Source organism: Haliotis rubra, unplaced genomic scaffold (assembly GCF_003918875.1).
Source record: "Haliotis rubra isolate DU_JTF1 unplaced genomic scaffold, ASM391887v1 Scf566, whole genome shotgun sequence".
In the NCBI taxonomy this organism is placed as follows: Eukaryota; Metazoa; Mollusca; class Gastropoda; order Lepetellida; family Haliotidae; genus Haliotis; species Haliotis rubra.
In genome coordinates, this window is record NW_025767264.1 from 111,544 (window position 1) to 137,424 (window position 25,881).

The window sequence follows — 25,881 nt, forward strand, 5'->3', positions numbered from 1 at the left end:
CTATTTATTGTTTCCTATTGCTTGCTACGATACTCTTTCCATGCATATTCCAAAGGTATTGAGCCATTGCAAGCAATGAATAGACGGATGAATGTTGAAAACTTTCAGAAAATGCTACGCAGTGTAAAATCGGGAATTTGTCTTTGTTTACATTTCAGACAACGCAGTCTTTCAAGCACAGCGTTCGTTTTCACACGCAATATGTTTCGTCTCATTTTATCTAGACAGTTGGTATTGGTGACACAGACCAGTTGCAATTTGATTCTATAATGTATGGGGAATTCAGTGATGCATTTTTCGAAGCTGAATATGAAATATACGTGATGTAATAGGCGTCTCAATACCGGCCTTCGCGAAACGTGGTTTTGTAAACACTATCCAATATGACGGAAAGCGCTCTACGGCGTTCTTGTTAGTGTATTTTCGAAAAAATCCCAACCGATTCTAGATTTATCCGCAACGTTTCAGAATTATCATGAGCGGTTTCATGTAAAACTGATATCAGTGATCATGAATATGTTATTTTTGAAATTCAATACTCCCAGTTCTGTCCGATTTTCACATTTCAAAACATACAGCAAATAACGCTGTGAATCGCGATTTCGTACTGTGTCAAAAATGGCGACATTTTCGATGAAGCCTATTTTGAAGGGTCATTTTCAGCACTTGAGCTTTGTCTAAAATAATAGTGGATGGTATCAAGAAACAGGATATTTCCCGCAGAATTCGAAACTGTGAAGTGTATTTGTGTGCGTGGGATATTTTGATTTTTATTGGACTTGAAATTGAGGGTTGAAGGGGAAGGACATATATGTCCCTGTGGCATCCAGGGGGTTAACAGTTACTGTTCAGTTTTTACCTGATGATGGGGCCAGAACAAGCCCTGAAACGTTGTACTCGAGAATAAAAAGAAGATGTAACCCAGAAAAAATCTCTATGTTTATCTAACTACTGTGTAGAAATAATTGGAGCTGAAACCTCTAAACCATCTAACTATTGTATACAAATACTTAAAGCTGAAATCTATAAACTCTCTAATTATTATACACAAATACTTAAAGCTGAAGCCTACAAACTATCTTAACTATTAAATACAAGTACTTAAAACTTGACAGAAAACTTTGGAGCCTGTTGAGATCCCTGATATACAGTCATATTTGAGGGTGCTCCTTGTCCAGTCTGTTTTGGATACTCAACGGAGTCTGACAAATTTGTCAAAGAAGGAAGACTTGGTCTCAAGATCAAAACCTTTTGGAGACCTCAATAAGGGAATAGCCGATGGACTCGCCCCCTTCAAAGAGATTCTTTATCGAGATAAGGTCACAGACGAGGTAGTCATCAGCGATCATAACTTCATCAAAAGAATGTCTGGGTCAGACACCAATGGACTATACATTATAGCTGGAGGATCACACACCTTCCCAGACTCTAAGGAGCATGTGCCATCAAGGTCTATGTACAAGGACCACACAGACCATATGGACAACATGGGCTGCATGGAATGAGAGGACCTAGGGATTCTTTCCACCAGCTCTTTTGATCTCAGAATGGACACAACAGACCACAACTTGGCAAGATATACTTTTGCCAATAAGCTAATAGCACTTGTAGTTTTTCATGGACTCAATGCCAACAGTGCCAGTTCAAAATGAATTCACCTCAGAGATTCAGCAGCCAGAAGCACCTTTATGCAACATTAGGACTGAAAGGAAGCTTGATCAGTCCGATACTCAAAAACCTGAATTCTAAACTTTCATAAGCAGATTCAAGAAGAGTAACCCTAGAAGGATCTGATCTGTAGCCTGCTGTAATATTAGAACTGGTAACATGACAATACAAATCTTCAGAAACAAAAAAATAATCCAGTCATGCTTGCTTAAAAGGATACTCGCTACCATAAATTTGCATTTGCAAAACATTGGTAATTTCCGTACATCATACATGACTCAATTATTCAAGATAAAGAGCATTCAGCCAATCAGAAAACGACATTTTTGTGTGAGGTAAGATAATAATTAATGGCTCCTGCATGGCCCACAGGCCCATGTTTTCTGGACCTACTGTCTCTATTAGTGGACGAACCTCTGCCACTGGCCCTCCGTCCAGGTTAACTCAGACAAACAAGTTCAAACAGATTTCACCACAATCTCTTCCTCTCACATCTGACGACAGATCAGCACTTCTTACACGACACATTAGAAGGATACCTAACAGCTCTTGGCAAACTATGTATGCTCTTGGAAAAGATCCTATTCTCACATGCTTACTCCATTCATTTCGGATTAAGGATATCCCGAGAGAAGGTATATTTACCAAATGGCATCCATCGGTAGTTTTGTCAGATGAATTATGTCAGCCAGCGAGAAGATGAAAGAATTGGGGTTGCAAGTCGGATCATATCACAACAAACGAGTGGGATGACCGTTACCTGGCTTTCGACAACAGCAAGGATTACCGAGTCTGGAGGTTCGAGCAGGGGCCCGCGGATGACTGGGAAAAGTACATGCTGTACACGTCGAAGGGTTCACTCGTGCCGGCACCGAACGCTTGAACGACTCGATTCGAACGTACGTGTGGGCGCTGTTAGGTGCGCAGACGCAAACGCGTTCCAACATCCTCGGTAAGGGGACTGCTTACGACGCTCAGAAACAGTTCGTTGCTAACATCTAGGATGCCATAGCCTCCCCGGTCGATCTACCGGTGCCATCCGACGATACCAAGACGTGTTGGAATATGCCCGGTCGAAAGTCGACGTGTTCGCCGTGGGACTATAAATGGCTCCGAGCGACATGCGACTGAGAATCAACAAAGTGGTGGGCTACAACAGCAAAATCTTCGTAGCCACGGCCGACCAGAAGCCGGGTATTAACCCCGATGTCAACGTCCCCCACGTACCACCCCCCACGACTGGTGAAACGGGTATAGTGGCGCCACCCCCAGAGTCCAGGGTTCACCCCACACCACCACAGCCCCAACCCCCACAATCCAATCAGCAGCACATCGACCGTAAAACAGCGCTGGTGGTTGGCGGGATCGCGGTCGGTCTCATTTGGTGAAAAATTCCTTAACCGCTACATACACCAGACCCGCCACGGCGACGACGGCTGCCCACAGGTTTTGACCAAGCCACGTGACAGTTTTAGCCAGCGTGCTGAGCAGCCACGAGACGATGCTACCCAGGATGCCGGGCAGGGCTTCGGCGGCCTTACCAGCGAGTTTAGCCAGGGCCTCCCCGAGGGATTTCAGGTGTTTTTTTATCCAGTCTGTAACATCACCGCCACCAGTGGGTGTGCCACCACTTGGAGGTGTGGGGGTACCCCCACTCAGCGACATGACCAGGGTTGATATGATGAAGCCCAATGCAGTCAGAATGCTTGTGATAGTAATCCCTTGCTCTCGGAAGAGGATTCCCGATCCTGTTGGCCAACGTGGTGTCTTCATTTAGGACTCGATCGATGGTTTCCCGCACGTGGCTGATCTGGGATCGAAGCTGTTCCCGGTTCGAGGAAGCGGATTCCAACCGAGTCCGACTCTCATCTTGCAAGTTGCGCAATTGTTTTTCGATGATGGTTTTCAGAGACTCGTCTTCCGTTTTGGTGAGTTTTATTTTCTCGCAAGCGATGTGCTCATCGATTTCTTTCAGTATCCCCATGTTGTTCACGAGTTCTCCGCATACACATTTCAAGGCTTCGTCTAGGCCGTACAGTTCCCTCAGGGGAAATTCGAGACCTGGGAAAGGCTTGTTCCAGTACGTCTCAATCGCAGCTGCCCTTCTTATCGATGGTAAACTTGGTATAGTCTCGTCCCCACGGCTTGATGTTGTCTCTCTTTTCAACTGCGTCGTAATAATCGTCGAAGGCCGGCTGTACAAGTTCAGCACTTAAGGGGTTGTTTGTGAATGAGGTTTCCTCCTCTCTGAACATCTGGGCACTATCATCCCACATATCATCCATCGGGATGTCCTCATGACCGCCTTCAGCCATTATTTATATTAAACTTTTATATTTTATCTATATAACAATGTATGGTAGGAAACTAGATCCTTTCCGAAGATCAAGAGAGCTTCTAGGCGTCAGAGCCGTGCGCCAGTCGGTGACCATCACCAACAATCCCAGCAAGATACACCAGAACCAAACGCTGCTGGTTAGATTCCCAAACCTAGGGGAGAATGACCTCATCGTACCAGGCACGGTTCGACTGATGTTCAACCTCACGTTGACCTCCGACAACGACAAACGCGAGCTAGTGCGGAACGTAGGTCGGGCCATCATCAAGAAAACCACCATCAAGATCAGCGGTAAAGAGGTGCTGAGCATCGACGACAGCGACGTCTTTCACTGCTACGGGGACCTCTGGAAAAGCGAGGGAGAACACGTGAATGATGTGTACCAAGGCATCAGCAAATCGACTCGGTTGCGCGTGGGGTATGGCTTCACGCAAGACCAGCTAAACAAGATCTCAGAGGGTGAAAAGGCCACGCCCAAGCATACGGGAACAGGTTCTGCGTGCTGCTCGACTTTGAGTAGCTCACGGGACACGCGCCGTTTTACCAGGCAGCGCTGGGTGATAGATACAGCAAAGTCGTGCGTACGCCGAACGGTGATGAAGCCAGTTACGCCATCGACAACATCTCTCTGGAGTTCGACATGGTCACTAGCCCGGAGCTGGCCAGGCAGGTGCGAAACCAGTACTCGGGGAAGGTGGCCATCCTGTACGACCGCATACTGAGGCATAGAGCGATCGTGCGGGATAAGAGCGACACGCTGTGGAATATCAACCTAAACGTGCCGGCGCGATCGATGAAAGGTATCCTGATCGTCCCCGTGGAGGATTACGAGCCGTTCCGAAGGGACAACGAGAAGTTTTTCAACCCCACAATTGAAAAGGTGGAAGTGACCATCGAGGGCGTCCCCAACCAGCTGTTCAGCGCCGGTCTGAGGGCACACCAGCAGTGGGACGAGATAACGAAACTACCGACCCGGCACCAACACGTCATCAAGGACCTGGATCTAAGCTCTGTGCAGATAGGTGAATACCTGACCACCAAGTACGCGCTATGGTTGGACATGCGATCCACGGACGATGATCAATTGCACAGAGCGGTCCCCGCATCGACAACGGCAGCGAGGGGATAACCATCCAGATTACCAAGAAGGCTCAACCCGTGGGCAAGTTGAAATTATATCTGTATGTGATTATGGACGCGCAACTTAATATAGAGAATGGGAGATTCGTGCAAGCCATCTATTGATCTACCCCGCGACCTGCACTGCGCCATAGTGTGTGGGCAGATGGGCTGTGGGAAGACTGTTTTCGTGCTGGATATGCTTGAGGGGTACTACCGGGATGTGTTTGATAACATCGTTATCATGTGCCCTACTCTGCACATGAATAGAGCGTACACGGAAAGACCTTGGGTGATGACGGACCCGGACGTACACAGAGTCGACCCCGGGAACACATCTGCAGGATTGGTTGAAGGCTTATCACAAGAAATTCAAGGGGGAGCTGACGCTGTTCATACTGGACGACTGCAGCGCTAATCGAGAGATAACAAAAAAGAGAGACATGCTTTCGTACCTGGCCTTCTCCGGCCGGCACGCAAAGCACAGCGTCTGGGGGCTAACGCAGAAGTTCAACTCGGTGTTGAAAGACCTCAGGGAGCAGACGCGATTTGTGGCCTTATTCCACTGCAAGGACAGGGATTCGTTCGAGGAATGCTTGAGAGAGAACGATGTGATGAGCAAACTAGAACGAGAACATGTGAAGAAACAGCTCGCTGAAACTAAGCATGCTAAGCTCGTGCTCAAGACCGACCAACCCGTGGCCTATAGGGTGTTTTAGCTTAGCAAATGCTTAGCAAATGCTAAGTAAAACTTAGCGTTTAGCAGTTATAGTTATGACTTTTTTTTAAGTGTTCATCGTGTGCAACTTAACTTTTATCTCGCTATGTTTCACCTATATCGGGTATTATATTATTAAAACTAAAACTTGCTTATTACATTATAAGATGGAGTGTGATGAACTGCTAGAACAACTGTTGGTGCCGCTGGATCAGAGTGATGACAAGCAAGAGAGACAGTCGGTGGTAAAGCCAAACAATACTTTGGGGACTACACTCCCGATAAAATTCACAAAATGTCTGCCGAAGAAATCGATAAGTTGTACGCGAGATACGAGGCTAGACTCGGGGCCGAGATGACAAAGACTATAGGATCGGCTATGACCCAGATCTACACTGGTATTGCATTGTACTTCCTTCCCATTCCCCGACTTTACCTGTGGGAGGACCTTGAGAAAGACCCGTTTATTGAACACGCCTTGAGCTCTGTCAGCTGCGTGCTGTACCACAAATATGGGATGTTTTTAGCCCCGGTGACGGCTGCGATTATCACGGCAAAGCATTGCCAATTTAAGGAGGGAAAAAATAATAATAATAGTATACAAGATCGATCAAGAAGTGACTCCGACCCCGATAGGGGAGACCCCTCCACAGGAGGAGAACGAGGGTTTCCCTCCCCAGGAGACAGTCACCAGGAAGAAGAACCCTAAGAGAGTCGCCGCTGGTAGAAAAGGTGGTTTAACCAAGCATAAGAGTAACTACACTCTGTGGATTGCATGCGCAACTGCTGCCACGGCTCTCTCATTTTTGTTCTATAATAAACTACCACTCCCAGCACCACAACCACAATTAGAGGTCAACCCACATATCATGTTATAAAAATATATATTTTTATATCATATACATAATGTCTGAGGGGAAAACGTTAGTCAACGATGCATACCATGCCACTGTGGTCGCCAGTCTAGCTGTAGGGTACGCTCGGTTGACCAAAATGGTGCTTAAACAACCGACTATCAAGCTAGATTTCAACCTGCAGGATATGGGCATGCTCATAATGAACCTGGGTATTGCGATGGCCACCAAGGACATACTAGTAGAACAAGGGATCATACCGGAAAATATTTTGAAGTAAATGTAACTATATATATAGGATGGCTTCGATTGCCATGATGGTTGGCGGGGGCGTTAGTAAACGCCCTGGCATTTTCCGGGAGTAATTTCCTCTTCTCGAAACTATGGGAGTCGAATGCGGCCGAGATAGAAGCGGAACGGAAACGTCACGACATAGCCGTAGAGAAACTGCAAGCCGCGCAAGCCGAGTACACGAAGAAACATATACAGAGGATCGATTACATTAACGAACAACTCCAGCGTGAGAACCATGCCGTTAAAACATTCAAGAACGTTGAAGATGCAGCGAGAGAATTATACCTGCTAACCGGTAAACAGCTAGAACCACTCCATAAGCCCACACTCACTCAGTACTACACACCATCCCCGGGGCAAAAGGACCGGGAATTGATCTTTATCGTGCTGGGTCTAGCAGCGACTGCGTTGGTTGTAAAGCAATTAGACTAAGTCCCCATATGAGTATACCAAAGATGAGACCTGCCCCGTACCGATGCCAGTACATACTTAGGGGGAAGACCGAGACCTGCGGTAGGAAATGTAGGATGGAGGGGTACTGCTGTTTTCATAGGAGATGTCTCATAAACTACACGTGTTCCGTGTGCGGTATTGGAGTGAAATGTCACTACTGTTTATGTAAAGCCCACGGGGCAAACGTAGTCAGGCACCAGCTTATCTACGAGAAGAAAAAGGACTACATAAACGAATGTAGACGCCTCCTTAGTATGGAGGTGTAATTTTTACTTAGAGCTGGAGGAGTTACCTCCCTTGCCGGTGCCCCCAATTAGAGACTGTGTACACCTAGGTATAATAATGCCTGCGTTCATACGAATTCCACCCCCAGCTTTTGGCCTGAGAAGCTGGTTGATGTTTCCGGGTAAATGTAGTATTGATGACATCACACCTCTAGTCATTAGCAAACTTGAAGAGGAAATAAATGAATTGGGGCACATCAACTTCCAAATGATTGTGACTACAAAGCTGGATGTCTTCAGAGAACAAGTATTGACTGAATCAGCTAATATATATACGTGTATCCCCGACGTTCTGGAAATAATAAAATGAGAAGGCTATCCTGAAATCGATACGGTTATTCTAAATATTTTCATTTTTACTCAGCACCGAACACCCAATTAGAATTGTATACACCTTGGTATAATAATGACTACTGTCCGAGAGCTCAAGCAGATTGTGAGAGAACGAGGCGTAGTGGGTTACTCCCAAATGAGGAAACCAGAGTTGTCGAGATTACTCGATATACAACCCCCTCCCATGGTAAAACAACTAAAACTCCGAGCGAAAGAGCTGGGGCTGACGGGTTATTCTCGTATGAGGAAAGATGACCTAATTGAAGGGCTGAACGACCCCGTTCGTCCCCACACTGAGAAACAACTCAAACAGGAGGCTCGAGAGCTGGGGTTAGTAGGTTATTCTCGTATGAGGAAAGCCGGCCTAATTGAACTATTGCATCAGAATAAAGCTGTTGACCTAAAGTTCATGCGCACTGAGCTCGCTGTATGTAACTATTTGAGAGGCTGGCGCATGCCTGTTGATAGGAACATAGACATCACTGATATCAAGCCTCTAATGGCTGATAAAGTCAATGAGGAACTAAACGATTTGGGAAGTATAAAGTTTCAAATCACAGTGAAAATGTCACTCGATAAACAGCAGAATGTGAGGGGAACCCCCAATAGGGGGGTCATTGAGTACATTCAGCCTTACTTCTGAGGTAAACAAGAAGTCATGACTCATACCGAGACTATAGATGAGTCAATCGATATCAGTTTTCAGCAGATACGAGAATAACCTAGAACGCTACACGCACATGGGTTCCGGGTGGGTCGTGGATAAAATCGATAAGGTCTATCCAGACATAGCTAACTACGTACCGTTCAGAGGCAGGTCGTACCTAGACTTACCCCCCTACTACAAGGCAAAACAGGCCATAGTCAACATCAAGAATAGAGGAGATGATTGCATGAGGTTAGCTATCAGGTCAGCCTTGTTTCCAGCGGACACTAATTCGAACAGGCCTTCTAGCTATCCCCAAGATGATGGGCTCAACTGGGATGGTATAGACGAACCCACCCCCATATCCCAGATCACTAAAATAGAAAAACAGAATGATATAGCTATTAACGCCTTAGGGCACGAAGGTAACACAACAGTCGTGCACAGGGTCAGCCCAATAAAGGGTTGCCGCGTGATCAATATATTCATGACCCAGCGAGGTGATAAGTATCACTACACGTGGATAAAACACCTCAGCAGGCTGTTGCACGACCAGTCGAAACACGTTGGGAAAAAACGCTTTTGCGTACGATGCCTACACGGCTTCACACGAGCTGATTTATTAGAATCCCACCGGGAGGATTGCCAAGGTGTGGGGCAGACAGCCATACGAATCGACATGCCCAAGGAAGGCGACAATATCCTAAAATTCGCCAACCACAAGAATCAGATGCCCGTGCCTTACATCATCTACGCCGACTTCGAAGCCTTGATAAAAAACATTGACATCGGGCTGACCCCCAACACACACAAAACACAGGAGCACGAGGCCTGTGGGTTTGGATACGTGGTCGTCCGATGTGATGGGGAAAGGAAAGCTCCCGTAGTGTACAAGGGTCCCGACGCGGCTGAAAAGTTTCTAAAGTGTTTGCAGGAGGAAGAGAAAAGTATTAGGAATGCACTGTACACAGTCGCTCCCTACGTATGACTCAAGCCGACCGGCTAGCTCACGGCTGCAGCACTCACTGTCATGTCTGTGATAAACTGCTGAACGGCGATTCGGTGAGAGTTCACTGCCATGTCACCGGTAAGTATAGAGGCGCCGCTCACAGCGCGTGCAACCTCAAGCTTAGAATCAACCCCAAGACAATAAACATCCCCGTGGTCTTCCACAACTTGAGAGGGTAGGACTCTCACTTGATCATGTAGGCCATCGCGAGGGTCGACGGCAACCTGACGTGCATTCCCAACAATATGGAGAGATACATCTCCTTCAGCTTGAATGGCCTGAGGTTCATCGACTCGGTTCAGTTCCTCCTGTCGTCACTCGACAGTCTGGTCAAGGCCAACGATACCTTCCCCATCACCAATCGATACACCGACGCCGAGACTCGACCCCTGCTGATGAGGAAGGGCGTGTACCCCTACGAGTACATGGATGGCTGGGCCAAGTTCGCCGAGACCCGACTGCCTCCCATCAACCGATTTTACAGCAACCTGACCGACTCGACAATCACCCAAGACGATTACTCGCACGCGATTAACGTATGGAATAAACTGGGCTGTAAGAATCTGGGTGACTATCACGACCTGTACTTGAGAACAGACGTACTCCTGCTAGCCAACGTGTTCGAGACGTTTAGGAGGACGTGTTTCAAGCAGTATCAACTCAACCCCGCATGGTACTACACCAGCCGCCCAGGTCTATCTTGGGATGCCTTGCTGAAGAAAACCGGAGTTAAGCTGGAATTGCTCACCGATTACGACATGCACCTGTTCATTGAGAAAGGCTTGCGAGGTGGGATTTCCGTGGCCTCTAAACGCTACGCGAAAGCCAATAATCAATACGTGAAGGGCTACGACTCGAGCAAGTCCTCTACCTCGATGCCAACAACCTGTATGGCTGGGCCATGAGCCAGTATCTACCCACAGGGGGATTCGATTGGGCATCACCCGAGATCGATGTTATGAGCATCACGCCGGATTCGAACAAAGGCTATATCCTCAAAGTGGACTTGGAATACCCCAAGGCATTACACACATCGCACAACAGCTACCCTCTTGCCCCCAACATTTGAGGGTTAACCCAGACTTGATGTCCGAGTACCAACATAACTTGCAGGGTGGGCGGGTGGCAGACGTTGAAAAACTCGTGCCAAACTTAATGAATAAGCCCAAGTACATCGTGCACTATCTCAACCTGCAGCTGTACCTGTCGTTGGGTATGAGGCTGACCACAATACACAGGGTGCTCGTGTTCGACCAGAGGCCCTGGATGGAGCCCTACATCAGAATGAACACGGACCTGCGAAAGCTGGCCACCAGTGACTTCGAGAAAAACCTCTACAAACTCATGAACAACTCTGTGTTCGGTAAGGCTATGGAGAACCTGAGGAAACGCTTGACCGTGAAGCTGGTTCGGTCGAAAGAGGAAAACAAGCTCAGGAAACTGATAGCCAGCCCGGCATTCAACCGGAGCAAGATATTCACCGACGACCTGGTGGCCCTACACATGAAGAAAAACCACATCGAATTCAACCGGCCTGTTTACGTGGGGATGAGCATCCTCGATTTATCCAAACACCTGATGTACGACTTTTACTACAACGAGCTCAAGAAACAGTATGGCGCCAGGTGTGAAGTGCTGTACACGGACACTGATTCCCTGCTGATGGAGATTCGAACCGAGGACGTGTACGATGACATGAAGAAACACCTTGATTTGTACGACACCAGTAGACTACCCCAAGGACCATGCCATACACAGCACAGTAAATAAAAAAGTGCTCGGCAAGATGAAGGATGAGTGTGCCGACACGCCCATAGCTGAGTACATAGGCTTGAGACCCAAGATGTACTCCATCCTGAAGGCCGACAATGGTGAGATTCGAAAGGCGAAGGGTGTTAAGAAGTACGTGGTTGGACAACACATCAAACATGCCAGATTCAAGGAAGCCCTGTTCAAGACCTGCACCTTCAGGCATCAAATGAACACGCTTAGAAGCAACGGGCACAGGATATACGGACTGACGATAAACAAGACGTCCCTATCACCGATGGACACGAAGCGTTGGATAGCCATCGACGGGATCAACACGTACGCGTACGGGAATGAGAAAATTGAACCAAGAACATAGGTGTATATATAAATACGATGTCACGGAACCAAAGAAAGTTTGAGGCTATTTACTACAGCCCGCGTGGGTACTGGAAAGGAGCTAGTGCCGTACATTAGATAGCCGAAATGGCGCAAGTACCCCCAGACGAGGCCAAAGCTTGGCTTGAAAAACAAGCCCTGTGGCAGATCTATTTACCGGCACCATGCTACATGCCTCGAAGAAGGCCCGCAGATTCGAACGCATATACAAACGCAGCCCGCTGACATGGCCCACAGAGCTGCAAGTCGATCCCGGACGGGAGTTCATGGGTGCCATGTCACAACTGCTAGCCAAGCACGGCGTCAAGGTCAGGTGTGGCGCTGCCGGAGCTCATCGCAGTCAAGCCATAGTCGAGAGATTCAATAGGACTTTGGCTGAGCGCTTATTCGGGCATCAGTATGCGAGAGAGATGGCCAACCTGGGAAAACGATCGACGGAATGGGTAGCGTGGCTACCTCAGGTGGTGTCAGCTATCAACCACGAAACCACCTGTCTCACCGGCAAGATACCAGCCGACGCTATCAAACTGAAATCTGTGGTGGCTGAGTCGGCTGCACCATCGCGTGGGAAGGAGAAACAGATACCCGATAGGGCCCTCATGAGGTACCTCTACCAGCCGGGGGAACACGAAGGGGACACTCGGAAACGAGCCACCGATCCGATATGGTCAGTCAAAACTTACAACATAAATAAAGTAGACATCAAAGCCGAAGAGCCAAACTTGCACTACTTGAAAGATGGGCCAGGGAGAGGTTTCGTCAGAGAGGAATTATTAGTCATACCGTACGGCACAATGTTACCCCCCCAAGCAAAATATTTAACACTTACTGTTGAGTAATCCCAATAGTATCCTGTCACATTAAACTGTTTCCTCAAGGTCAACACGACATAGTGTCACGTGATCAGGAAAGTGCTAGTTCGCGGTCATAGTGACACAATAGTGTCACGTGTGGCCGGGAAGTTAACTGGGGATTCAAAAGTAGTATATACAATGGTGGCAAGACCTAAGGGCCTGACAAAAGCTTTATTTATGAAATTAAGCTTTACAGCGACCTTTCTTGGAATTGATCTCTGACTATCATTGTATATACTACTCTTCCCTTTCCACAAACAAAAACATTTCAAACTTCAATCACAAACAATACTTTATTGGACAAAACAGGCTATACAACCGCGATTCATGTTTTCCTCAAACTTGACTTCCAGTGTATATTTTTTTATAATAGGTTCAAATACTTCATTGATACTTAAATGTCATTTCCAATATTACGACGTTTCTTTTGCCTTTCAGTATAGTTGTGACACATTTGTATTAAATAACCTTTGCTTCCATAGTATGCATGTCAGGGCAACAGGGTAATTAGGGTTTGCTCTCTGACACAAAGGTTGCTGACAGATAACAACAAACTCCAGGATTATGGCAGTGATGTAATAGAGGTAGTACTCTTGGAATTATTAGGGCTCCGTGCCTGCAGGCAAGGAGACCTATTGCAATGAAATTACGAAATCTTGTCATTGAAACAAAAATAGTTGCTATTAATTTTGTTGGTCTTAATCCAAGAAATCACAACCAAAATCATTTGCACTATAGTTCTATGGTACTATAGTCAGCGAGAATCGGTATGAATATTTTAAGTCAAATTTACACCAGTTGAACCACCAAATTGAATACAGTGAATGGCATCCACTATCCAACTGGACTTGCTCGATATTTGTGCTGGGAGAGTGAAAGGGATTCATCATAAGCTCGGTAACAATTTAAAGATGTCATCAAGGTCCATGGTAATTAAGGTTACCAAATTTTCAATTGCTATGAAACAGTCATATACAGAAACGTAACTTCTGTTCTATGGTCCAGGAACGACTTATTTATGATTTTATCAGGCAGTTGAAAGATGTTCTTACTTCAGAACGGTGTCATCAAGGGAGTAGCAAGCTAAGACTCTATAACAAGTTCAAGTCAGTGTATGCTGCTGAAACATACCTACTGAGACAAATGCCTAAATCTTATAGATCTGCACTATCCAAGTTTCGGTGTGGCGTTGCTCCTATCAGGATTGAAACCGGGAGATATGAGAAGATTCTACGTGAAAACCGTACTTGTTTCTACGATAACCTCCCAAAACTTAGACAGCTTAAAACAACAACATTTCTGATTCAGTGCACAACTAATCCTCAAGCTGATACCTATTTCTTATGATGATCAGTCCAGTAGAATCAATTAGACAAGGCATTATGTATATTCAGCATATTTACTATAAGTTGAACAGAGATAAAAAAATAAATAGTAAATAATAAATATGGTACTATGTTGATCATGTCCATTCACTGCATGTCCACAAATGCATCTTCAGCAACAACAGTTAACACATACTTTACAGTTTCAATTGTTATATTTGTTTCATAGGTACTCCACTTAAGGTATCAAAACAGTTGACCCCCTTTCATCTTGTGAGGAGATTTTCAAATGAACGAAAATAAGGAATGAAATGAATCTATGGTCAATTCGAAAACTCACTCCAATAGGAAGAAATGTAATACTGAAATCCTTATTACTTTGAAAACTGAATCATCTCTTTTCATCTATTCCATCACCCCGCACGATTTGATTAAGTCATTCCAAAACTGAAAAGTGCTTCAGTTTTATTGAATTAAGGATATGTATAGATCATGCCTTTGATACAATTATTATAATTAGGTATAATATCTCTATTATGGCATATATACCTGTATCAATATTCATTGATATTTATACTCTCGACAACATATGGAAAATGTTGTATATACAACATGTTTAACACGAAGGGGAATTACTGCTTATATTTCCGACAATGTAGGGATAACGCTAGTATATAACATGTTTAACATGATGTTGAAATTGATGTTTATACTTTTCACAATATATGGCGAACATTGTATATATAACATGTATCATGGACATTGAAGTTTTTACCTTCAACAGTGTATCAATGTATGGAGAAAGTCATATATGAAACGTATAACATGAGGCAAAATAAAATATACCGGTAAATACAAGAAAAAGGATTAAAAAAAAACATTTTCAAATGAAAACATGTCATGCATCTTTAAACTTAATCCCCCTTGTACAGTTCATATCATTTACAATACAAGCTAGGTCTACTCAGCAGGGTACACTAATTCCATTTCAGCCATGCGTGTTGTATTAATTAATCCCCTTCATTAGTGTCTAAGTTATGGCTGTCTAAGATATGGCTGTCCAAGTTTTTGGAGATAACCTTTCCACTGTAAAGATGTTGTCAAAGATGGGGCACACAGCATTCTTCATTGTACTTTATATAATGATATCAGATCTGACCTCCTGAATATATGTTATGGTAAATTTCCTGGTTTTATTATTATTAATATGCCAGCTATAGATAAACTGGCCACCATCCTACACGTCGGTGATATTTGTTTTGTTGCAGCCAAAACCTGCCAAGGAATTATATTGAAGCGTCGTCATACGCTATATGTATAAACGTTTTATCCTTTTTACTGTATTTTAAACTGTTTTATAGTCTCCCATCACTCCTTAGAGGAGTGGTGCTGTTTTTATGCTTGTCTATACCTTTTAGGATAAGAAGTAAAAGTAGAGAGACTGAAAGAACTTTTTGTCTGTCTGTCTGTGGAAAACCTTTTATGTCATTATGGGTCATCGTTTTTACAGAATGTGCGAATGGACAAGGCAATGGGCACAATGCGTGACTCCTTGATTAAGATGGTTGCCAAGGATCTTCATCTGAAAATGCCATGGTATCACCAAAGAATATCCAGGGAAGAAGCAGAAGTAAGACTGCTTAAAGATGGACATCAGGATGGAAAATTTCTGTAAGTTAACAGTACCTTAAGCCTTGGTCAGTATCAAACCATACTGAATGAACACCTCAATGAATTGCTGCTCCTTACAATCATCACATCAAGATGTTGTTTTTGTTGTTGTTGAGACTTTTTTTTATGCCCCTGCCATATATGGCCGGGGGTATATATGGTTACCCTCCGTGTCCTTATGAAACAGGGAATGTACTCTATCCACTTCTCCACAAAAAACGCTCTGTGGAATTCAATGAACTTATACATGGGCTTTCTTGGGACTCTAATGGTGTGCATCTCATATTTTTTATTTTTATTTTATTGTTTTTTTTGTAAGTTTAGAGACATTTGAACTTAGGTACATTTTGCTGAATATTTCTATGATGATAGTGTAATAGGGGATGAAGTCTATCAACTTCTCCACAAAAAACTGCTCAACAGAATTGATTAAGCTTATACATGTGTTTCATTATACAGTTATACAGTTAACTTTTAACCTGCCATATTGAATATGTTCCAGAATATGCCAAAACTTACCACTGTAGCTTCTACAGCAATCTATTGCTTTCTCTTGCCTCCACAGTGATATTTCTATTGCTAGTTTATTTACCCTTGTACCATGAACCTTCATGATATAGGTTTAATTGTACTGTGGTAAGTTCATTGTGACATACATTTACAAATAAGTATTTACCTTGGACACTTTGGATATATTTATTTTATAATCAACCATGATATTTATTTAGTAGAAATTAATCACCAGAGCACACTCAGTGTAGGGAACTCTTCCTACAGCAGCAGGGGCATCCGTGTCCCTGGACACAATTCTTTTCTTGTTTGTAAATGTAATGTTACACTTTTCTATTCCTTAGATATATGTTATTGTGAAACTACTGATGTTGAAAATTTATACAATTAGAATTAATGTTCTGTATGTTTGACAATTTTAATATTACAGTAATTGTTGCAGATTAGGAAACAATATTAAACAGAAAATAGTGAAATATGCAATGCTGACAAAAATTAGGTTGGTACACATGCATTATACCAGATACCTGCCTGCCATATTTAATTAGGCCACGTGAATCAAGCTCGGAAAGGTGAAAAAATATAAAACTGAGATGAAAATAACCCTAACCCTAACTCCCTAACCTAACCCTAACCCCTAACCCCTAACCCCTAACTTAACCCTTACCCTAACCCTGCTAGGTATCCGGTATAATGCATTCTAGCCATTAGGTTTAATGTCTGCCTTTGTGGACTTTTTAGATGCTGTTTTCTTTACAGGTGATGGGGATACGGGACCAGTCTGTACAAAGTTATGCCATGGTTGCAGGATGATGGGGCTGATGATGATGGGGATTTTAATCCCCCAATCATCCTGCACCATGATATAAAATTGTGCGGATTGGTTCTGTACTCCCATCACTGATACTACTAATGAAGGTACAATGATCACCCACCATATTAAGGCCCCAATTTTGCCCCCACAGACCCACAAAAACAGATTAAATTTATGTGGATAACATCAAACGATGTGCCACCAAATTTATAACAGGATGCCATGTTTTTTAAGAAGGCAACCACTTTAAACAATGAGGAATGATGTTATAAAAAAACTTATATTGAGGAAGCAATCCTTTGTTAATCTCTTACTGTTCTTAAGTTTTTGTAAGGAATGCTTGATGGGCTTGTCTCCCCTGTTCTATAAACGTTTCTTCTTCATTAATGCCACTGGTCTTTCGATACTTTGTTCGAATCTCTTGTTTCATTATGTTGTATTTAGTGAGTTCCATCTACACTAAACGAAATTTTTTCCTCGGATATCTTTCCATTGGCAAGCTCTGTCGAGACATGGTCTCCAATGCTATTTAAAGGTCACATGCAACCAAACAAACAAACATAATTAAAACACAATTATCACTTATTCATGACATATAATATACATTGCTGATAATGAAAAAAATAATAAACAAAATTATAAGCGTACAATCGCAAATCAAAAGTTCAATAGTTTGTACTTGGGTTTACTTAGTTCAAAACAAAGCACCCGGGATACCGAACCCAGTCAGAGCGGGTGGGTGTGCACTCAAGTGTAATGAAGTCTTTCATTGGCTGGTTCATTTGCCTATACACACAGGGCTTTTTGTGTGTGTATAGAGATGTTGGGGGGCGGTGGGGTAGCCTAGTGGTTAAAGCGTTGGCTCGTCACGCCGAAGGCCCGGGTTCGATTCCCCACATGGGCACAATGTGTTAAGCCCATTTCTGGTGTCCCTCACTGTGATATTGCTGGAATATTGCTAAAAGCGGAGTAAAACTAAACTCAGTCAGTCAGTCAGTCAGAGATGTTGGGTTTTATAAATACATGCTCATTTTTTGTGTATAACATTTTGCAATCAACAGACATTATAACATGTTGTGTACAAGTATCACACCTGCCTGTCTGTGTAAGTACATAATGTGACAGAGACAGAACTCGGGTGCACGAGCCATAAATCAATGTATAGCCTGATAGGTGTTAAGTTCAAATTACATGTGGTCAGTGATCGAAGTTGTGTATTGCATATTGTCATTAGCAGACAGGCAGGCAGACACATAGGTGTCAATAAAACAGACATTGAGTTTTGTCTGTGACAGAGGCATATCTATATCACAGTTAGAAATTCTGACAATGCTAAACAATGACGTTGCTTTTAACAAAGTGACACGGTAAGAAGAACGTGTGGTGAAATAGTCAAATGAAAGTATATAAAAAGTTTATTCGGTAATCTACTGTCATAACATATAAAAAGCTTGTGCCTGTGAAATATCAACAAAACAATTAGAAAAATGCTCACATCAAAGTCTACTCCGAGTTCTCACTGCCAGCGAAGATTTTCCGTCTTGAAATGTTGAACGCCTCACTGGTTGACACATAGCTGAGTAGATCTAGATCCTTAACAAGATTCTTTTATGCAATGAGTAGATTATTTACTACATGTATTTGTTGTTTGTGTACACAACCAAGATTAGACTACTCCTGCTCACCACCTTATAAGTCGGGCATCCTGCTTCAAGCTGTGTGAACCTATTCACTGCGCATGCTCTATGAGCTATGAGCGCAGGGCAGCACAGCTGTTGAAACCACTTTTCACTCCATTGAATTTGCATTTTTGATAATTTGTTACTCTAAGTCCATACCGAAAGGTATCAGAATCTGCAGAGTTGTGTTTTACGTTGCATGTGACCTTTAACTTTGCTTCGGATAGAACACGAATGCCATCATGTTTTAATGCTTTCTTTCGCATCCAGCAAGAAAGTAACTTATGAGCTATTCCTACCATTCCAGATATTCCTGTCAGTCTTTCGTTACTGAGTACGATAGGTGCAGCGATTATCATTGATAATAGACCAATACTGGTGCAGCAATTATCATTGATAATAGACCAATACTGGCTGCACCAAGTCCCTTTTGTTACTATAAGCATATGATCAACACCGTGAACAGCACTGACAGCTCTATGATGCTTTGTAAAATAATCAGAGTCTTGAATCACGCTCCTTCTCTAGTTGGTGTATTATTTCACATATTTGGTGTAAAAGTATTCCATTGCCACTTTCTAACTTTCCAGATACTTCATCCATTGGGTATTATCACGTGTTATAATATATTTTATGTTAGAGTGTTTAAATGGCTCTCCGTCAATCTTTTGAGAGAATACTTCAAGCTTATTAAATCTTAGTGAATGAAATGCCATCAAAGCCTTATCCCCGTTAAAAGTGGACATTTGGGTTCGCTCCCAAGTTACTTAACATATCTATGAATTCAGCAACCAAATTTAAGCTAGCTTGCTAGCATATGGTCTGGTTTATCCGGTATTTGGGAAATTGACACACTATCTCTTTTTGATGGGTTATAAGCCCCGAGTATAAACCAGGCCACTATTTATTATCCCTCGCAACAACGAAGTCAACCATGATCCCTTGATGTGCCTTTTGGGGGTTAGACCCAGATAGGAAATTTATTTTTTGCTGTTTTCAAGGAAACATGACTTAGGCTGTGACTATGAGGATGTCATCTTGTCCGGAGCAGATCTCCCGAACTATACATGCTAGCTTTATCAAACTTGGTACATATGTCAAGCATGATCCATAGATGTGCCTTTTAAGGGGTTACACCAGTGTGTAAGTTATATTTTTTGTGGTTTCCATGGAAACGTGACTTGAACTGTGACTCTATGAAGAAGTCATTTTGTCCGGAGGTCATGATATCTATTTTAAGTATTGATAGAAACTGAAGTATATTTACCACCGTACAATGAATTGCTAAGGATGAGCATTTACATCTAAAAATTATAAACTTTGACAAGAATTTGGAAAAAATCGAAACTTTGAAGTAGGGCTGTGCAATATTACCGGTATATACCGGTACATTATCTCGCGATATGATTATCGTGATATGGTTCAGATTCTGCAATATATTCGGTCTTTCAGAGTTACCTCCCTTTGAATTATCTGCCCTTGATTTCCACAAAATGTGCTCTAAAGGTGCCAAATATACTTTTATTTCTGTTGGTTTCATGTAACATATTACAAGTGAAAGCATCTCTACACGTGGCTCAAAAAGTGCCAAATATTCTACCAAATGCTTTAAGTTTTGTGGGTTTGAATGGTTTCATATGTGACATTTTGGAGGAATTAGGTGAGGTGAAATTAGGTTTAACGTCGTGTTTGAGAATATTTCGCTCATATGACGACGTGCATGTGTGTGTATGTGTATGTGAGGCTGCTTGTACTAGCCCAGACTTGAACTGGTTTTATAGTGCTAGCCCACTGAGATACCATGCTGCAGTGAAGCATGAATACCCCACTCGGACACATTATACTGACTCTAAGCCGACCAGTCCTTGTTGTACCCATTAATGCTGAGCGCCAGACAGGGACCAACAAGTACCATATTTTAACGTCTTTTGGTATGACGCGGTCGGGGATCGAATCCACGACCTGCCGCTCTCCGGGCGGACGCTCTAACCACTACACCACGGAGGCGGTCTGGAGGAATTAAGTGGCTTCAAATGGACCAAGTTTTCTTTCATTATTTTCATTTGTTTCATACAGGGACTTATTTTATCAATTTATCAAAAATGCCTAAGTCTTTGTAGTTAAGAAATACAGTTCGCTCTACCACCATGGTTAGTGTAATAAAGCACCCTTTCATCCTGAACTATTATAGTTAAATTACAAGGACACTTGCTTTAACTTTAATAGTTCAGGGCAAAAGTGTGCTTTATTACACTATACATGGTGGTAGAGCGAACTGTATTTCTTTTCTAAGATGCCAAATTTAATACTTTCTAAGGATAATTACGATTAATCTAAGGCAGAAAACAAACGACAGAGTCGGTGACCTAAATTAAGAATCCTCGCACTGGGCTAACTGGCGCACTGTTCTATTGATGTGTCTGCCCCCTACGTTAAGACGAATGTTACCAGAAAAAACAAATGATAACAGTTTGATGACGGTTTACGTTCGGATTAAATATCTTCTCTAAATTATTTTAGCTACATCTGTGATTAACGTAAACCATATGGGGCAATATGAACGTCACATTTCTACTACCAACGTAAGTTTAGATCAGTACATCCAGATGAAGCTGAGCAGTCAAGCGACATTCCACAATTGCATTGTGGGAATGTAAACATTGCGAACGTTACCGTGTCGCTGAAAACTTGGGAGTCGAATTGAGACATTTTAACCATCGTAAAACATAAATGTAATGCTTCCACCAGTTATGTTATCTGTGTGAAGCAACTGCAAACCAAGAAATGGGAGGCAACGGAATAGTTTTCTGTAGGAGGCTGTACGATGCGATGACAACTGACATGCATCACTTACATTGTGACGTAACGCAAAATTGTTCAATTACGAGGGGGCAGACTAGAATGGCGCAGTGACACCAATACATTGTGACGTAATGCAAAAAGTGCACATTATCATCTGATAAAGTACTGTCGGTGACTTTGATCTTTCACCGAAACATCTTAGAAGACTGTATGATGACATTCTAGTCAAGGATCTAAGTTATTAGACATTATATTTTAAGCTCAAGAATTTCACCTAAATCATGTTTTTGCTTCGTCTCGCTATGGTTCACGTGAACACATGTTTATATTGGAGTTGAATCTGAATGAATCACTGACATACAGTAACGATAATTACAAACTGCATTGAAGTGCATATTCCATTGAAGCAAACAACACTGACCATGTAAATCATGTTATACTATTACCTTCATCATTATGTTCTCAAAACTTTGTTGCAATACGTCAATTAGACATTTCACATTATAGTTCTATATCATTTTTTTTATCTTTAAACCACTGTCATACAGTCATACACAATGGGGACGGTGAGCCTGAAAGTGTGGTGTAAAACCAACTAAGAACATGACAAGACAAGTTTATTTTTCTCTAAAAGCACCCACTTTGGTGCAAGAGAATACAAATATACATGTATTACATAAACAGTCAAGAATGGTGATATCAGTAGCATAGGTCATTTTAACTTTTCAAAAACAATATATAAATATTTTGACAGATTCTTTAATAATTCTGACATTTTTCTTGTGCAGATTAAAATATAATTCTTTAAAATATAAAGACGACGCTCTGTACATCTAAATAAATAGTGTACTTCATCTGCAATGACTGGAGAATAGCACATGTCGAGGACATGTTCTCTCCTCACGCCATCTGCCTGTTTCTGCTGGAACATTATGGTTACTTGTTCAGAAGCGGGAGATATAATGATTTTTCGAAATAAAAATTGTTCGAAAGCCTGGATTTCTTTCATTAGTTCATAACTAATTCCTTTAGAACTATTAAGAACGGAGCTTTGCCAGGAATAGACCGAAATTGTCTCTTTCTGTGATTTCTACTTCTACTCTTGTGATGAAACCCATTTGGGGGAATAATTGTATGGATTTCTGAACACATCACTCAATCGGCATCTATTCAATATATCCTCTACATTATTAAGCCAAACACTTTCTTTACCATTTTGATTTTATCATACATGATGTTGCACACAGAGAGCTATTATGAATTTATTATGTACGCACTTGGACAGAAACCTTCCAGTCAATATATGACAATATGTATTGCAATATCTCTTAAATTATTGCAATATATATCGCAATATGAGAATCAGGGCAATATCCAGCCCTACTTAAAGAACCCAAGATGACCATCATTGACCTCTAGCATCACCTGTTGTAATTTCCTTATAAATATTGTATTGCCATGTCAAAGTTGGCACTGTTGCGGGGGATATTCATGACTTTGTCTTCTGGTTATTTTAGTTAAACCTTACCCGTCATCATCACATATGGTGGACCAAGGGTGATATTTAGTAGCCTGTCGATTTGTTTCCAGCATAATCATCATCATTTATCATCATCAGTACAGATGGGATTGTACTATGTGTTTTTACTGAGGCCTCCAATCTCAACATCATTTATTTTCCTAGATTAGATAGTGAGGTAACACTATATGCAGTAAGTAAAACTTCTTTTCACTTGTTCAACAATCTTGTAAGTGTAAGGCATATGACGCGTCTTCGGTACCAGATTTATCAAATCCTTCTGTCTCTGAGATCTGAAAGCGCAATTGTATTACATAGTCTATGGTGATGTGTCTCAAGACCTGAAGCATCAACTTTTATTCTTAGTATGCTTCCTGAAAACCTGAGTGTACGCACAAAGGCCCTAACAGGTTTTAAAGAACATGCCCAACAGGTTAATATAAGCATTCCATTTGGCTCATTTAGTGTGAGACTAGCTCCACTAGGTTTAACATGTCATCGTTTACTGTTCTTGTTTCTCGCACTACTTATATTTGTCAAACGTGGGTAATACATTACATCGCAGAGAGCAACTTCAGCTGGCCTAGTTGTGTTATCAATAGCATGAAGCAGTTGACCATTTCTTATTCCTGGGAGCGAAGCAAACATGTTAAATACACAAAGACACTAAATTATCATTTCAACATGTTTAAGTATAAGCCTGGGGTGTTTTATCCTGAATACAAAATAAGTGCTACTGACCTCACATAACCGATGATTGTGGATGATGATGAGCGTACCACTTTTCAAATTCAGTTCATAACTTTAAAAAATTACTGGTTTACAGCAACAAATTTTGGAACAATGAATGCTTGCAATTGGTTCTCTAATCCAATACAGTTCTGGCAAAACCAGCTAAACTTAGTAAGTCTGTTTTCTTCTTTCTTATTTAATACCAGATTAGTCGCATACTTAAGGATAATAATTGCACCACTTCCACAGGACAGCACATGGAAAGCATCGAATAATCCGTACGATCGGCGTGCTTATGTACATATTTGTGGAGATTTGAGTGTCGATACGAGGACGGATTGGTGCACAATATGCTGTCAAAGAATCCAGCGACCAGTAACTGTAACAACCAATGCCTACAAGTTCTGGCTTAGCCAAGTTGCAGTCTTAGATAATATTTTCCAGAGCCAGGATACATTACTTCCAATTGTACATGGAAGTGTTTCCACAATGTTACCCGTTAGTTTTGCAAGGGCTTGCCCCAGGGCCTTTAGATTGTTCTTTCATACCACCCATGTCGCTAGGTGGGGTAGATGGTGTTTGGGTAATACCACCACCTATCAAAGAAAGAGTTCTGCTTGCACATTGGTTATACAACCATTTAGAGTTTTGCTTGCACATTGGTTATACAACCATTTAGAGTTTTGCTTGCACATTGGTTATACAACCATTTAGAGTTTTGCTTGCACATTGGGTATACAACCATTTAGAGTTTTGCTTGCACATTGATTATACAACCATTTAGAGTTTTGCTTGCACATTGGTTATACAACCATTTAGAGTTTTGCTTGCACATTGGTTATACAGCCATTTAGAGTTTTGCTTGCACATTGGTTATACAACCATTTAGAGTTTTGCTTGCACATTGATTATACAACCATTTAGAGTTTTGCTTGCACATTGGTCATTGGTTATACAGTCATTTAGGGATTTGCTTGCACATTGGTTATAAAACCATTTAGAGATATACGTGTACATGCACATTGGTTATACAGCCATTTAGAGATTTACATGCACTTGGGTATAAAGCAACATTGACTACTGTCTGGGAACTTAAAGCTCTGGCAAAATGTTGTCAGCGGAGAGGTTATTCCCATATGAGGAAAGCTAAATCACTTACATTACTAGGTGTTAACTACACCAAGCCCCCTACAAGATGGGATTTCAAAAGTCAGGCAAGAGAACACAGGCTGAGGGGTTGTTTTTGTATGAGGAAAACTGAATTGATTACATTACTGAACAATGTACCTGTAGCAGTTGATCTGAGAGCCTGGAGGAGGGTTGTCAATCAGATTTAATGATTTGAAAAGTATTAAATACCAGTTAACAATCAAAGTATCATTAAACAAGAATAACACAAATGGTGGAACTGAGTATATCACACCTTATATCAGGGGCAGTCAAGAAGTAATAACTGAATTGGATTCTATAAATCCAACGATAGATACTGGTACATCATTCCAACAGATATAGGAAACTATGGAGCAATGGACTCATAGAGGTTCCGGGTGGGTTGAAGATAGAATTGATGCTTTATATACTACCCATCAAATGTTTAGACTCACTTAAAGAACTGACTGTATGTTTTGTATATATATATATGGTTACATCAAAGATGACTTTCTCTACAACTTCGGGGAACCAACTGCAAACCGTATGCAGATGGGTTGCAAGAGGATCATGCATCAAATTGCTGATAAGCATGAGCAAATATGTGCCTGCATTTTGGTGTTGGTGTTTTGTTAAAGGTCACATGCAACCCAAAAATCAAAAATAATTAAAACACAATTATCACTTATTCATGGCATATAATATACATTGCTGGTTATGAAAAAAAACATATAAACAAAATTATAAGCGTACAATCGCAAATCAAAAGTGCAATATTGTGTACTTGGGTTTACTTCCCAAGAAACGAAGCAGCCGGGATACCGAACCCAGTTAGAGCGGGTGGGTGTGCACTCAAGTGTAACGGCTGGTTCATTTGCAGATGCCCTCACGGCTCATTGTGTGTGTATATATAGATATGTTGGGTTTGGTAAATACATGCTCATTTTTTTGTGTATAACATT

At 42.2% G+C, this 25,881-nt stretch overlaps 1 protein-coding gene across 1 annotated transcript in view; it reads left to right on the forward strand.

The window, feature by feature from the left end:
* LOC124254149 (tyrosine-protein kinase SYK-like) overlaps positions 1-25,881 on the forward strand; it is a 323,457-nt gene that overhangs the window by 80,356 nt on the left and 217,220 nt on the right. The window contains exon 4 of the mRNA XM_046688027.1: positions 15,554-15,714. Within this exon, the coding sequence (XP_046543983.1) occupies positions 15,554-15,714 (161 nt within the window). The remainder of the gene's footprint in view (positions 1-15,553; positions 15,715-25,881) is intronic.